Raw genomic sequence first — 18,071 nt, 5'->3', positions numbered from 1 at the left:
TTATTCCTGAACTTGCAGATTTTGTACTGATTTTTCATTGAAAACCGCATCCTGACTTCAAATGATCTTCTTTACAATCGGATCACAAAATCTGATATCATATTGGTCGCCACCATAATATCATAACTGATGAATATTGATTATATAGATCTAGGATTCAATTTCGTAAGCTTTTCTTTAGAAACACGAGTGAATGCCTCGCAACCTAACACTTGTAGATCTTCAAATGTCGAAATCTACATGATATGAAGGTGATGAATTGATTAGACAGGTAGTTGTATTACATTCTTCTATTCAAAATTCTTTTCCCAATCCAACATTAGAAAGTCCACACCCAAAATGGTTCTATTCAGTCTCTTGGCTGCAACGTTTTCTTGAGGTGTCAATAGATCAATTTTGATCATTTCAATACAATTGACGTCACACAAGTTATTGAATTTTTAAGAACAAAATCCAGCTTTCTCATTTTCTGTTGTTAACCATTTTATTTTTAGTTCCATCTAATTCGTAATTATGACTCTATTTGTTGGATTAGGAATAGGAAATTAGGAATATATTTTCTATTCTTCATTTGGTATGCTAAATGAAATATGAATACATGTTCTCATTTTATCCCTAAAATGAGCTTATGTCAATTCAAAAAAATAGTTGTTATTAGAATAGGCCATTCCTATTCTCAATTCCTATACCTGCAACCAAACGGACCCTAAAGATTTTGAATTTACCAATTACCTCTGATTTTCTATAAGAACATAAATCCATATTTTTGTGATATAATCATGAAGAAAGGTAACAAAATAGTTTATTCTTCAAATGGCAGTTACTTCCATAGGGTCTAAGACATTTGAGTGAATAAGCTCCAAATATGTGTTCTTTTTGCTATGACTAGTTTTCAAGAAATTGACCCACCTTTCTTTTCTATTGAGGCAATGCTCACAAAGCTCCAAATTAACACATTTTAGGCCTAGATGTTGACCCTTGTAGAGCGTAACCTCAAGTCACCTTTTGTTCACATCGTTGAGCCTCTTATGCCAAAGAGTTAAACCATTGTCTATAATTGCCAATTTGACTCTTACTTTAGTGTTGCTCCCTAACACATATAGATTGGCTAATTTACTTCCCTTTGCAATCACCATGACTTCCTTGGTCACCTTCCAAGCATTGAAGGATAAATTGATGCTATACCCTTGAGAATAAAGTTGGCATATAGATAAAAAGTTCTTTTTCAGCCTCAAAAAATACCCGACATCATTCAACAACTACTTGTTTTTATTTTGAGTTTGCAATATGACATCAACCCTTGCCAACTATTTCACAAGCTTTATCATCTCCTAGATAAACTCTCCCAAGCTAACATTCTTCATGATTTTAGAAAGTTTGACAAGATGAAGTTTCATGAAGAAGGTATCTAGAATCAAGCACCCATGTATCCAATGTAGTATCACTTGTTGCCAAAATTAGGATGCCTTTTTTCATATGTGGTGTTGGCTTTAATGTCTTTTAAATTATCTTGTTTCTACAATCATTGTTTCTACCCCTTTACTTCAATTATTTTGTAGATTTGGATCTTCTATTATTAGTTTTTCCTATTTCTTGAGGCCTTCCCTTATTGTCCATAAAAGGATCACTTGATGAAGGCCCTTGATTCTTCCATCCCATATTTTTGTTTAAAAGAGTACTAGATACATTATCCAAAAAATAACCTTTTTTGAAAACTAAAGTATTGATTGTCATTACAACAACGTCCCAACTATCTAGTAAAGAACATAATATCATGATTGATATAATTTGATCATCTATATTAATACTTACCAAAACTAGCTGGTTAATGAGAGCGTTGGGTTTGTTAAGGTGATTCATCACTTCTTCCTTTCCTTTTAAATTGTATAACTTATTTGTGATAAAAGATTTATTAGAAGTTGAAGCTATCTCATATGCTGAAGAATGTCAATCCCATAAATATTTTGATATCTTCTCAACTGAGACATTACAAAGAATGTTGTTGTGTAGTAAAAGAAAAATTGATACTCTTGCCCTTTTGTCTAGTTTCTCCCAATCATCATCTATCATTGAATTTGGCTTTTATTTCGTGGTGCAAGTAATGTGAAAAATCAACTATTGCAGTCACTGATTATTAATCTCCTATCATAAATGATTATTAAACTGCTGAAAACAAATTCCCAACTAATATTGAAAAATAACACAACTGCAATTTCACCTATAATACGGAAAGAAATGAACAACACATTGAACACAATATTTTCGGACAAATTGTCCCTGGAAAAACCCCTAAGGGAAAACCAGTTCTACAGATGAGAAATTATATTAAACTTCAGCAAATCAAGAGATACAAAATTCCTTACCTCTCATTGGCAGAACTCTGACAACCTCCTAATTTCCCCTGCTGATATTCCCCACTGCTATCCCCACGCTAACAATGCGCCCTTGCTAACACTGCAAGACTGTTTACTAACACTGCAAACGTTTTTCCAAAACTTCCTTCCCTTACACTCTAAATGCCCCCTAGACCCCCTTTTATACGACCAAGATTAAATCAAACTAATGGCTGAGATTAAGACAACTCGACAGCCAATAATAGAATTGGTTGCAAGGTGTCGAAAAAGGAATCTCTAAAATTAGTAAATAATAACCATTTACTAATTCTTGGCAAGTGGACAAATAGCTGTCCAAACCACCCATAAATACAACTGCTATTCATAGATAAGGACGAACAGCTGTCCAAGCTACCCATAGATACTACTGCTATTTTCGGGTCAGAAATAATAGTTGTCCAACTAACAATAATTAACACTCCCTCTTAGCGAGGAAGTTGTTCTGCATGACACCCATCTTATCTCTGAAGAAGATAAATTTGGTCTTTCCCAAAGCCTTTGTCAGAATGTTTGCTACTTGCTCATCTGTAAGTATGTATTGTAGTCGAACAACTCCCCTTTGTACACAATCTCTGATGAAGTGATATCTGATATCTATATGTTTAGACCTATCATGAAACACTGGATTCTCAGACAACTTGATGCAACTCTGATTGTCACAATGTATCACAGTAGTCTCAACCTTCTGACCAAACAAGGCTACTAAGAACTTTCAAAGCCATATAGCTTCACATGTCGCTATGTTAGCTGCTATGTATTCTGCTTCTGCTGAACTTAGAGCCACAGACTTCTGCTTCCTACTGAACCAAGATACAACTCCTGATCCCAAGCTGAAAAAACACCCTGAAGTGCTCCTTTTGTCTGTTGTACTTCCTACCCAATCTGCATCAGTATAGCCTATCAACCTGATACCTTCACCTCGAACATATCTGATCCCATACTTGACTGTACCATGCAAGTAACGTAGCACATGCTTAGCCGCTATCCAATGCATTCTCTTTGGTTCAACCATGAACTGACTAAGAGAGTTAACTGCAAATGCTATATCTGGTCTAGTGTTGACCAAATACATAAGCGAACCAATCAACTGTCTATATAAAGTGGGATCTACATCTTTCTCCTTAGATGTATCTACCTTCCTCCAATTTTTGATCATGGGTATAGACATGGTTTTGCAATCCTCCATCCCGAATTTCTTCAAGATGTAGTGCCTGCCCCTAGTTTACATTTTTCGAGCTACATTTATGATATGATTGCCAAACTCTTTTAGGCCAATTTATGTTTGATGAGTAGTATCATTATTTTAGAGATTATCAGAGGATGTTTACACTCAGTTTATTATATGATGGGATTACTTGGTACTCTATATTTCGTGCATGTATGATGATTATTCAATGGTTTCAGTTATCGATGATGATTAGTTAGATGGTTCATTATTCCATGTGTTTCTTATGGATACTTACCCCATACTGCATGTGTATGGTGTGCGTGCTGTTTTATTTATGTATGGTGTTTCTGATATGGTTAAGGAAGGGAGTCATAGTCACCTACTAGTCGGGATCTACACGATGCACCACTTCCTGCCATTGCCTATTTAGCTTAGAATATTGTGTTTGTACATGCGTGGATTTTATGCAAGTTGCAGGTACCGGGTATCGACTTCCCTGAATTGTCAGGATGAGCGTACCCTATTGCACTGTCTCAATGGTAAGAGAGGGGAGATAAACTCTTAAGTCCAAATCCTAAACCCTTTAGCCAATTGTCCTAATTGATAATTAGGACAAGTATCTGAGTTAAGTACCCTCCGAATGCATCAAATGATGTAATTTTGTGATTATAACCCTTCTGTTTGATTTGGTATGTATTTTTCTATGATGGGTTTTCGTATGTTTCTTTATGAGTCCTTGGTGTATTTTCTATTAATTAAGTCTAATTAAAAAGACTAATTAATGATTTAATTTAATAAGGAATTATTATGATATCTTTATATTTAATTAATTAATTAATTAAATAAATAAAAGAATTAAAGTTGGAAATTAAAGTTCAAGATATATTTAGAACAGGATAATATTTATTTAATTTAATAATAATATATTTGGAGTTCATTTTTAAATAAATGCTAAATATTATTGTTATTTAAATTAATTAAATATGTTATCAATTAAGTTCTAAAATAAATTAAAAAGTTGAAAGATATTAATTTATTAAGAATTCTAGATCACATGATCTAAACATAAGTTAAGTATAAGAATTAAATTAAAAGATTAAATTATAAAAATTAATAATGTTATTTTAATTTCTTAAAAGTGCACATAAGATTTAAAGTAATAAATTAATTAAGAATTGAAGTCAAGTGAAATTTTTAAATAAAGTTATTTAATCATTCAACTTAATGTGCATGAAAGTTGAATGCAAAAGGATTAGAAAAGATAATAAAAGTTAAATTGGAGTTAACTGAGTTGTGCAAAGAGTCTTCTCGGGTAAACGCACAATTAGTGCCCCGAATTGAGGAGAATTTTCTTATCACAACTTTGGGGGTTCATTTTTGAGAGAGAGGAATCTGGACGGGAATTTTTGGGAAGACAATTTTTGGAAGCAAATTTCAGAAGGCTGATACGAAGAAAGTCTTGAAGGGGAAGGTTATTGAGAGGAGCGAATTCGCATACAGTTCTTGGAGATTGCATAATAGCATCAAGATCAGGTAGGGTCTTGTGTTTTTTATCCATTAAATATGCAATTATCCCTTCCTGCCTTCTTTGTGTCTGGGGTTTGTAGATCTGAATTCTCTGTGATGAAAGTTTTAAGCTTTCAATATTATGAATTTATTAATTATTCGGCAATAGCTTCTGTATCCGTGGAGACTGGATGAATTAATTAGAACCATTGTTTTCTTGATTTAAAAAAAAAATTAAGATCTAATTTAATAAGGGTTTTGTTTTAATGAAATTGAAAAGTTCTAGATAAATACATAAAAAAATAATAAATATATATAAATATATATATATATATATATATATATATATATATATATATATATATATATATATATATATATATATATTTATATTACATATTTACCCTTTGGAAGAAATTGTTTTTATTAAAAATTAAACAAAATTAATTTTTAAAATAAAACTTATTTTATTTGTATTAAAATAAAATAAAATAAAATATTTAAAAAAAAAAAATTTATATAAAAAAATATATATATATAATAATATATAGTGGGGGGGGAGGGAATCACCCCGTACCCGCCCCCCATTGTCGGCAGGCCGACAGTACCTGCGTCGCAGGTACTGCGACGGCAGGTATAGAGTACCTGCTGCCGCAGGCCCTGCGACTGCAGGCCTGCGGCCAAAGCCGACGGGCTATAAACGTAGTACGATTTCGTTTTTTATTTTTTTTATATAATTTTTTTTAAATTATTAAAAACAAATTTTATTATTTAAAAATTTTAAATAATAAAATTATATATATATTCAATTTTTATAATAGATTAAACTTTTTAAATATTTAATAAATAAATATTAATTGCATAGATATAGTTGTAAATTTTAATTTATTAATAATTTTGCTTAAATATTAATAAATTAACAATTATTAGTTGGATTAAAATAAGTAATTAGATCTAATGAATATTGATTAATTTAATTAAAATTAGTTTAATTAAGTTAATTAATAATGAATTTTATTTGATTAAATTATAAATTTGGATATTGATTTAATGAAAGTTATTATAGAAATGGGTTATTCGAAAAAGGGTAGTTGTGAAAACTTTGTTACTTGAATTCGACATTAAACTAAAACACAAAGCTTACCTTAACTTAAATAATATACTTTCTGATCCAATCTCTGAGACTTTGATGTTGTCTTTGTACTTTGAATGTTTTGGGGTTGGTTTAGCGTTGACCAGTTCAGGTTGTTACCAGAGGCTCGGGGTTGTGAATGTGATGTCTTGATGATTTGGTCTCGATCTTTCTTAACCTGACCATGGTAATGTGATGAAGTGCTCTATGACATGATTGTGTTTACTGTTTGTTATTGCTTTCCAGTTTCCTTGTGTGAAGCTGAGGTGTATGTATTTGAGAATACCTAACTTAACCATTTTTGAGTCTCGATCAGTTATATTTGATAACCATTTCTGAGTCTCGATCAGTTATACTTGTATTACTTTCTGGTTGCTCATTAAAGAACCATTGGATTTTGTGACTTATCATTGATGCCTTCAGTTGCTGATAGAGAACTGTCGTGATTACATGATTACTATTTGATGTTATCTGTTGCTCATGAAGGACTGATATATTTTGTGGATTATCTTTTTATGATATTTTCAGTTGCTCGTATAGGACTGAGATGGTTTTATTATGATTCTTTGATTTATGAGTTCATGAGCTAGGGTAGGTTATCTATGTGTAGAGTCGGGAAGTGGCTTGCAATGGGGGTCGGAGCCCTAAGAGGCTGCCTTGAGAAACCCATTGTAAGTCATTTTTAATAAGTGAAAACATTTACACTAAATGAGAGAAAATGAACCTAACAAGATAATTGTATGTTCTCTCCCATGCCATGAGTGCTAGTACAGACTAGGATGGGGTAGAGAGGACGCTTGGTTACGACTTTGCATTCCATAGTATGCCTCGTCAGTACGAGAGGATACTAGTGGCCGCAGGATCAGTAGGGACTCGGGATTCCTAAGGGATTGCTCGGGTAACTTCTACATGACTTTTGCGATGACACTTTCCCGCTTGCATATTAGGTTTCCTACATGTCTTGTGGTACCTCTGGGATTTAGATGTCGATCTTTTTAGGAACCCTTGAGTTAGCATACTTATAGGATTTCCTGGACTTAGAGAGTATTTATGATTATAGGTTTTGTTATCCTATTTGGGACTTGAGACTATCTCCTCAGCGCGGTGGGAGTGGACAATTTATGTTCTACGCGGTCGGGTGGTAGTGCTTTTACTCTTACCATTGAGATCCGTTCCGTGGTCACCGTGGTTGGAGATTTCGTGATTGGCATTTACCTTCACTATGTTCTTGGATTAGTATGATGGATGGTTAGATTTTATGATAGATGTTTTATCATTATGGATGTATGGATGTATCATGTATGGTGAATAATTTTATATATTTTTACTGTACTTTGTATCATGGATTTGAGGATGTTGTATCTTGATCTTTACATATGTATATTCTTTTAAGCCTTTCATACCCTGTGACATGTACAGTGGATGAATGAGCATTCCAAATTAATTTGCCAAGGAGCATTCGGAACAAATGTATATTATGGACATTGGAGTTTCTGATTATTCTTTTATATATATGTGTTAGTTGTTAGACTTAGAATTAATTAAATTTAAACGTGACTCAACGTCTTGGGATCTTTAAGAAATGTAACTTGCAATGTATGTTTGTCGATGATTACATGTTATTGCTTCCGCTACTATTTGTTTGATGTGTATGTCATACTTTCTTACTTTAAAAAAAAAATGTTTAGCAAACTTAGTGAAACTTTAGGTTAATTCTTTTGGATCCCTTGGCGGGGCGTTACACAAGATTTCAATGCAATATTTCCCTTGACCAAGGAAAATCTCCCCATCTATCTGCCACACTTCCATGCCTAGAAAGTAATGCATAAGTCCTAAATCCTTAATCTCGAACTCTTCTGCAAGGTTCCTCTTGCAATCCACTATGAGCCCTAGTGAACCTGTAAGAAATAGATCATCCACATAAAGAACAAGAATGAGAATCTCACCTCCAACCATCACGTAGTAGAGGTTAGCATCTGCTTCACTCTTCAAAAAGCTCATTTTCTGCAAGTATGTATCAATGCGCTCATACCATGCTCTAGGAGCCTGCTTGAGTCCATATAATGCTTTCTTCAATCTGCACACATGGGTCTCTTTGTTGTGCGCTACAAAGCCTTCTAGTTTTTCTATGTATACCTCCTCCTTCAACTCACCATTGAGGAATGTTGTCTTGACATCCATTTGATGGATTTTCCATCCCATCTATGCTGCAGCTCATATAGAAGTATACCTGACAACTAGAGAAAATGTCTCCTCATAGTCTATTCCCTCCTTCTGAGAGAACCCCTTTTCCATGAACCTAGCCTTGTATTTCTCGATGCTACCATCTGCACTGTGCTTTATCTTATAGATCCAGCGTGATCCAACTATAGCCCTATCTATTGGTCTAGGTACTACCTCCCACACATCATTCTGCATTATTGAAGAATATTCCTCAACCGTAGCATCTCGCCATACCTGATGTTCTATAGCTTCTTGATAGCTAGAAGGCTCACTATCTACCAACTGACTAACTAATGCCACATAGTCATTGAACTTGGCCGGTTGTCTTCGCTATCTAGTACTCTTCCTAGGAGCTCCCACAAACTCCTAAGTATCCCTTTGTGTATCTGGAACCACATGATTCCTGCTGCCAACTATAGAGGATGAAATGTCAACCTCTAAGTCGTCTAGATGCATTTCCTGTTGCACCTGTTGCTCCATACTCTGTGAATCTTCACTAACTGAGTCTACATTCGTACTGGTAACTGTACTTAAGCTTTGCTACCCTTGACTTGGTCTTGGAGCTTCTGTTGGCTGCTCACTCTGATCATCTGCTGGCAAATCTCTGGATCTCCTGAATGCCTTGTCCTCCATGATCTTGACATCCCGTCTGAAAATAATTCTTTTAGTCCCCGGAATGAAAATTCTATATGCCTTTGAGGTCTCACTGTACCCAACAAAGTACACCCTCGCTGCAGTCTGATCTAATTTTGTACATGTAACTCCAGGAATATGACAATATGCCAAACTCCCAAATATCCTGAAGTGACTAACATCTGGCTTCTTCCTTGTGAAAGCCTCCTTTGGTGTCATCTTCCCTAGCACCTTGTGTGGAACTCTATTCTGAATGTACATTGTTGTATTACACGCCTCTGCCCATAAGTAACGAGGCATGTCTTGGTCATGTAGCATAGCTCTTGCTGCCTCCGATTTAGAACGGTTCTTCCTCTCAGCAACTCCATTCTACTGTGGATTGTAAGGAACAGTCCATTCTCTCTTGATTCCTTCTCTGGTGCAGAACTCCTGGAAGACATTTCCTTTGTACTCGCCTCCATTGTCTGATCGAAGAACCTTTATCTTCTTTCCTGTCGAATTCTCCACAAGAGCCTTGAACTCTTGGAATCGACTGAAAACCTCATCCTTAGTCTTCAAGAAGTATATCCAGGTCTTTCTAGAGAAATCATCAATAAAAGTAACATAATACTCATATCCTCTAAGAGATTTTGTTGACATTGGTCCACAAACATCTGAATGTACTAGATCAAGAACACCCTTAGATCTAGTGTCACTCCTTGGAAAAGATGCTTTCGTAAACTTCCCCAACACACATCCCTTACATACATCATCATGCTCTATGCTCACCTCTGGAAAACCTGTCACGGTCTTACGAAGCAATCTAAGTGCTCCATGATGAATATGGCCCATCCTCCTATGCCATAGCTCTCCAAGATCTCTAGGATTACTGTTGCTCATAAGTGCCTTAGGAGCATCAAACTGCAATCTATAAAGGCGACCACTCCTAACTCCAATAGTTATGGGTGATTTCCAATCCTTGTGCTTAATCAACACATGTGTCCCTCTAAAGAGTACATTATACCCCCTATCCTGAAGAATAGATACAGAAATCAAATTCATACCTAAGCTTGGCACATATAACACATCATGAAGTGGAATTATCTTTCCATTCTCCCTCTAAAACTGAACAGTCCCTTTCCCAACAGGGTTGAGTTTGGACAAGTTTTCCATAGAAATTTGGATGTTGGTGTCCTCCTCCTTGTAACTGGAGAAGTACTCTCTAACTCCTGTCATATGAAATGATGCCCCACTATCTATATACCAAACACACTGTGAGGTTAAGCTAATCATACAAGCTATGAGTGCAAACTCATCTTCCATTCTATTAGAGAGTTCCTCTGCGCTTGCTGAAGCTGCCACCTACTTCTTACACTTCTTCCTCTCTGGGCAATCACTGACATAGTGGCCAAACTCATGACATCCAAAGCACTTGACCTTAGAAAGGTCCTTCTTCTTCTTTTCACTTTGTGAATTTGATCCTTTGCTAGATCCCTTCTTTGCTTTCCCTTTACCCACTATGGCAACATTCTCTTGTTCCACCTCATTTTTCTGACTCTTGTTGGCCCTATTGACAAGACTTAGTCTAAACTCCTCCTGAGTGAAATCAGTCCATAGTCGATCCCAACTCTGTAAAGTATCTCGTCCACTGAGAACTTGAACAAAGACACTCCATTGTTTAGTAAACCCATTTAGGGCTATTCTCACTAGCTCATCATCACTAGGGCTATCTCCAACAGTTGCTAACTCATCCTTGACAAGTCTAAGCCTGGTGAGGTAACTTGTGACGTCTTCTCCCTGATTCATCTGGGTATTCTTTACCTTCTCTCTGAGAATCAACTTCCTGTTGGTGGTAGCATTCTGGTACAAATTTAGAATGGCGTCCCACATCTTCTTTGTTGTATCTAGCTCCGAGATATGTGGAACAATATGATCCTTGACACCATCAAGGATAATCCTCCTCGCTTTGGCATCGTCCTTCCTATATGCTGCAAGCTGTGTTGCATCCATTGGTACAGGTACACCACTGGTAGCATAATCCTTAATACCATTATCTTCCAACAATAAAGAAATCCTAGCCTTCCAGACACCAAAATTTGAGGCACCATCCAATCTATCCTAATCTCTCAAACCAGTTGAAGCCATCTCAAGGGTTTAAAGCAATAATAAATCTAAAGAGATCAAAATTTCTTTCCTAGGGAAAAACTCTTCTACCCTTAACAATGCTCTAATACCATGTGAAAAATCAACTATTGCAGTCACTGATTATTAATCTCCTATCATAAATGATTATTAAATTGCTGAAAACAAATTCCCAGCTAATATTGAAAAATAACACAACTGCAATTTCACCTATAATACGGAAAGAAATGAACAACACATTGAACACAATATTTTCGGACAAATTGTCCCTGGAAAAACCCCTAAGGGAAAATCAGTTCTACAGATGAGAAATTATATTAATATTTAGCAAATCAAGAGATACTAAATTCCTTGCCTCTCACTGGCAGAACTTCGACAACCTCCTAATTTCTCCCACTGATATTCTCCACTGCTATCCCCACGCTAACACTGCGACCTTGCTAACACAACAAGACTGTTTGCTAACACTGCAAACATATTTCCAAAACTTCCTTCCCTTACACTCCAAATGGCCCCTAGACCCCCTTTTATACTACTCTCATTGGTAAACCAATGACCGAGATTAAATCAAACCAACGGCTGAGATTAAGACAACTCAATAGCCAATAATAGAATTGGTTGCAAGGTGTCCAAAAAGGAATCTCTAAAATTAGTAAATAATAACCATTTACTAATTCTTAGCAAGTGGACAAACAGCTGTCCAAACCACCCATAAATACAACTGCTATTCATAGATAAGGACGAACAGCTGTCCAAGCTACCCATAAATACTACTGCTATTTTCGGGTTAGAAATAACAGCTGTCCAACTAACAATAATTAAAAAGTAAGAAATATTGTTTGATCAATGATGACTTCATGTTCAACTTCAATAGATGAAAGTTTTGCACAAATAATTTCTTTATTCTCCATGCATTTGCATCCTCTATTTATGAAGAAATTCTTCATCAATTTCCAATCCACTTCACCACAAACCTCTCATAACAATTATTAATATGATGTGTGATTTAAATAAATATGCAAAACCAAAAATGAAAACAAAATAATCACACAATTAGAGATATAAAACACAAAGTTTTATAGGGGTTCATCATGAGTGGCTACGTCCACTTTGAAGCAAGAAAAAGATCATGTTACTTTTAGTTACATACAATGGCATATTACATCATATTAATAGGCGATTAATGCTTTATCCATAATACAAAGAGCCAAGAGTCAATTAGAGGGAAATAACAAGGTGACCATTGGATTTCATATATCTAAAAATTAGATTGACAATTTTACTTTCTTTGGCCAAAAAAATATATTTTTATGTTTTATTTTCACCCTACTTCTTGTTGTTGTTGCATTGTTCAAACACAAATAAAAAATAAGAAATAAGAAAAAGTTAAAACAAAAGAGTCGTAAGTGTTTTATATGGGTTATTATGAAGAATCAAAGAGATGTAGGTTATACAATGTGACGAACAAATGATTCTTCATTAGTAGAGATATAAATTTTGATGATTACTCAAAGCGTAAACCACTTCCCACTCTAAAAAATAAAGAATTTTTATTTTAAATATAGTTTATAAAGAAGCAGAAATTCTATAAATACGGCTTCAAATTAAATTAGTAATATTTATGATGGTACTATTGAGATTAAATACCTAATACTTATTTCAAACTCTCTTCTATAAGAATTAATGACGAAGAAGAAAATTAGCAAGAAAATGTTAGACAAGGGTGTTGAAGTGATATAGGCTTAAATATCCAAGGAATTATTGATGCATTAAGTGTATTATTGATTGTAAATGATTTATAAAATAAAAATTCAAATGAAATGAAACTACAAAAGTTAAAATAAGATGAAACTGTAGGAAATTGGTTGCTAATGAATCAATAGAGAAGGAGTTGACCTCAAAAACAAGGCTACAAAGTACCAAAATTCTTGCCACAAATATGTATAAAATAATAATATTATAATTTAGATTATTAGTTTATCAGTTTATATGTTATTATGTGTAGAATTTTATTTTAATATGAAATAAGATGGATAATATATTTATAAATAATAATTGTATTTAAAATATAATAATAATATTATATTATTTGATTTAAATATTTTTTAAAAAAAATGTATTGAAAATTTATAAACATTATCAGTGAGGGTAGATCACAAATTTGATAAATCATAACAAATCTTAATCTTGATTTTAGTGCTCTTAATTTAAATATTTTTTAATTTAAATTAATATATTGTCTAAATAGCTTTTATTTCATTGTCTTATATAAAATAAACAATTATTTCTATGCATTTTCTACCACTTTCAAACCATAGTACATAATCTACTATTTTCTAAGACAATATTATTTTTACATGAAATAAATAATCTATATTCTTATACTAACTTGAAATCCATCAATAAATTCCATATACTTAGAGACTTGCTAATGTGTTCAAAAATATATTTCCAATTTAATTTTATGCATGTGTGAGGCGAACTTATATCAACTTTACATAGTTGATTATGAATTAATATTTTAATTTAAAAATAATAATTTTGTATTATTGTAAAACAATTATCTATAGAGTTTTTAAATTGGACAAAGCTAAATAACTAGAATAAATAAATAATACTAAAAATTAATCATTAAGAAGCTGAAATAAAGAATCGAGCTTATATCATTTCAATCAATTAATATTATTGTTATTGGTATTCATTGTTTGAATTGTAACATTAGACTTCTTGTGTTTTGACTATTATACTATAGTAATATAAAAATAATAATATAAATATAAAATACATGTAAATGTAATGTATAATAATTATTATTATATAAGATATAAATATAATAACATATATTATAAAAGACTTATGGCAATTGTTTATATCTATATGTATATATAGCTGAAAAATTACAACCACCTACAAAAAGGGTTCATATTGTTCAAAGTTTTTTAGTCAATGAAAGACTAGAAAATTAATTTTTAAAAAATATTTTGTTAAACAAATTTCATCTTTACTAAAATATGTTAAATATTAAAAAAAATTACATTTGATTGGTGAAAAAATCATGATTAATAACTTGCTAAATTTGATCATTGCCTATACACTATTAAAAAATATTGCTTCCTATCATCAAAATGAATTTAACTAACATTATTTTTAACTAATTAGTTTTGGGTGGCATCTTCATCAAATGAATATTTATATGCAGAGAGTAAAATTCTTGTTTTTATTAATAGATTATTTATTTGTTGTAGATCGTATATTAAATTAATCAATGATTTAAAATCAAATCTTAAAAGAATATTTCATAATAATAAGAATGAATTCTAGGAACTAAATTATTTCTTTGAGTTTAATTCTTTAATCAGAAAATTCTGAAATCTTCTACGGAAAATGTAAAATAACGTACCTTCAGTTGCTCCGTCCAACTTACAATCAGGGCTCTATCTTTGGTTCGAGCCTTGAAACCCTCTGGTAACTCCATTGGCTTACCATCTGCTATATCTGATCTCAGAACCCACAAGAACGGGCACCCACTCTCTTCTAATCCAAGCGCCAGTTCATGCAATTGCTCTTCAGATTTCACAGCAATGCTTCCAAAGGAAACATATAACACTGATTGCTTGGCTTGAGAATCCAGCCATTGGAGGCAACTTTTATCCGCTTCCCACATGCTGTACATGGAATTCCTGCCCTCCAAGAAATTTGGAAGAGAAACAGGGCCTACTGACAGAGCAGGGCAGCCATTAAAGCTGAGACCCATTTGTGCTTCTTTGCCTCCTTCCAACTCCTCGAAAGTGTTGACCAGCACGTAGTCTGCTATTTTGTTGATGCGGGACTCGTGAAGAAAGCACTCGTAGGTGAGGTCGGAGACATTTTTCTCGCGGAAGAAGGAGACAATGTCGGTCGGCCTGATTGGTGGAAGTTTTCCCGGTAGGCATGTGATGAATTTCTCTTTAGATTTCAAGTCCTCCTCTGCAATAGCAAGGCTCGTCATATTAAAATTGTATTCGTAAGATTAGATAGGAAACAAAACTAACTTCAAAATGCTCCAGGAAAGAAGAAATCGCAGATCAAAAGGACAACAGAGCAACACAGAACATAACAAGCCAACCTGAACTTTGAAGGCGATTTTTCAGGGCCTTCTCATAACAGAAACAAAAGCACTATTATCAAAACATAACAAAATACGTAAGTGTTAGTCAATGGCAGGCCTGATTTCTCTACAAGTGAACTCCTAAGTGGGGATTGCAAGTCTTGAGGATAATTTTCTTCTTCTTTAAAATGGATCCATCTGCATCAACAGAATCATAGGAACTCAGATGACTAGATCTCTTTAAAGTACATTAAAAATTTGCAAATGGGTATATTAGGGTCAAGTAATCTATTTTGACTATTTAGTATTTAACACTTTTAACTTAAGAATGAAGATTTAATGTGTAATATTTAAGTCATCAGAAATATTAGTATCAGATCCATTCACAAAATCTGTTCTTTGCAGTCACTGATCTCTTTTGTGAATTGATTGCCCACTTGCTGATAAGTGAGATATGCAGAAGAGTCCTTCCTCTTGGCTTCATCATAATGGACAGATCTAAACCCACAATTTAATGCAACACTATGGAAATCTAAGTAATAAAGGGTTAGGGATGCGATATAAATAGGGAAGTTTCTTCTGTATTTGGATTGTACAAGTATGAGACAATCTGCAGATCATGGAATGTTTTTAGATTCAATTGTGTCACTGTTTTCTACATCAACATTTCAGATCACATTCTTATTATTTATGTTCTCTATCATTCATCTGATAGATCACAGAATGTGATCCTAAATATTGATGCAAACAACTGTGACAGAACTAAACCTAGAAACACTATAGATCGTAGAAATCTACTTTCTTAATCTACAGATCAGTTCTATATACAGTTATAAGCAGTTGAAATGGAATTTTCTAAATGTAAATTACTTTCTATCCGTTAAGGCCATAGAAATACCTTTGACGGGAATATGACCTTCAGAAAGAAGCAACTGAGCGTTTGACTGAATAATGGCTAGTGCAGTACAAGAAGTCCAGAAGACAACTCTGGGCACTCCAAGATTCTTAGCCACTTCTGCCGTGCAGGACAAGAAACTATCGGCCACAATACAGGTGATTGGCGGGACAGACTTATCTGCTGCAGTTAACAGACTTTCCAAAGCAGGGCCCAATCTTTGCAGAGCAACAAAAAGCTCACCAAGCTGAGCGGTTCGGCCATGATCAGGCGGTAAGCCGTCAGGGATAGTCAAAAACCGAAATTTGGAGCCCCTCTCTTTGGCCCCGTGGTCACATGCCGCTAAAGCTTTGGAGCCTGCTTTTTGAAGGCGCTGGTCGATCCATTCAGTTGTGACGAAGGTAACGAAGACTCCTCGCATGGCCAGCAGCTCTGCAAAATTCATGAGAGGATTGACGTGGCCCTGTGCAGGAAACGGCACAACCACTGCGTGCAAAGGAGCCCCTCTTGGTTCTTCAGACATTTTGAGTCAAGTTCTCTTTTCTTTGCTGTAGAATGAGTACAATATCTGAAATCAAAATGCCACTGTTGAATATCTTTTAATTTATATCTGAATGCACGTCAATCCAAATGCCTTAAATTTATAGCCACAGAAATTTCCGAATCACAGTATTCCTGATATAAAAAATCCGTAGTTTGTACAAAGGTTGATAAGAGAGCCAATTCATTTAGTAGTAACGGTAATTTGATCAATAGTTTTCATACTATTCTAGATGAAATTTTAACAATCCGTAGTTTGTACAAAGGTCGATAAGAGAGCCAATTCATTTAGTAGTAACGGTAATTTGATCAATAGTTTTCATACTATTCTAGATGAAATTTTAACATAAATTTTTTACTGTAGGATAATAGAGAAGGAAGATAAAAGAATAAAGTTTTTTTTGTTTGATTACTTTTATATATTTATGATTTATTTTGATAGTCATGTTGCTATAATTAGAATAGGTTACATGTTTTAAAAATTCTAATGTTTAGATAAATCAATTAATACATCCCATTATAAGTCTAAACATATAAGAAAAGAAATATATATAAAAAGAAATCGATAAAATTTTGCTTTATTAAATGAAATTATAAGTTATCTATTTGGTACTCAATGTAGTAAGTTTTGATACGTGTTTGGAATTATTTTTTAACTATACCTATGAAAAGTAAAATTAATAAATGTTATATAAAACTTGTGAAATTTCAATAGGTAGTAAATGTTAGAGAATGATTTTGATCATTTGAATTAAAAAATTGTGTAAGAATAAAGGTAAGTTCACTTCTCTAGACCTATAGATAGTTATTTTTGTTACTTCATTTTTGAGCATTATATATAAATTCTTTCAAATTTTCAATGTTTTAATGCATTATATATAAAACATCATTTGCAATATCAAATCATAATCAATTTTATTATACAAATTAAATTAACATCTTTTATCTATTTCAGATTTTCATATATTTATGTTTTTGAGAATATATTGCCTCACTATAAGGTATGCATCCTTGCATTCCACCTCTATAAAATCAATAAAATTGAAAAAAAAAAAAAATTTTAGAAATTAAAAATAAGAAGTGATTGCAATAGTATATTGCCTACGACAAATACAATACTAGAATTATTAGTCAGTGAGTTGATTAAGGTATCACTATAATCACAATAGCCACTTACTCCTATTACTGAATTGGCCCTTCAATTATTCTTCTAATTGTTTTATTTCTTCCTATCATATTATATTAAAAAATATATCAACTAATAATTTAAGAATAAACATTTATTATTATTACTCTAAAACATTAATTAATAATTTTATTTATATTTTCTTATTTATTATTATTATAAAGCAATTTATTCCTTATCATGTTTA

General features: G+C 33.3%; 1 protein-coding gene across 1 annotated transcript in view; it reads right to left on the bottom strand.

Annotated features, from left to right (window-relative positions):
• The window catches only part of LOC149541702 (UDP-glycosyltransferase 85A1-like), a 73,678-nt gene extending 56,965 nt beyond the window's left edge, over positions 1 to 16,713 (bottom strand). The window contains exons 1-2 of the mRNA XM_089796109.1: positions 16,162 to 16,713; positions 14,577 to 15,142 (exon numbers count right to left, since the gene is read on the bottom strand). Coding sequence (XP_089652235.1) covers positions 14,577 to 15,142; positions 16,162 to 16,681 — 1,086 coding nt within the window. The 5' untranslated portion in view covers positions 16,682 to 16,713. The remainder of the gene's footprint in view (positions 1 to 14,576; positions 15,143 to 16,161) is intronic.
• Positions 16,714 to 18,071: the final 1,358 nt, after the last annotated feature.

This window comes from Cupressus sempervirens, chromosome 8 (genome assembly GCF_028749045.1).
Source record: "Cupressus sempervirens isolate cs-2001-9-10 chromosome 8, ASM2874904v1, whole genome shotgun sequence".
NCBI lineage: Eukaryota > Viridiplantae > Streptophyta > Pinopsida > Cupressales > Cupressaceae > Cupressus > Cupressus sempervirens.
Note: the sequence above shows the minus strand (reverse complement) of the source record. Positions and strands in the feature narration are given on the sequence as shown.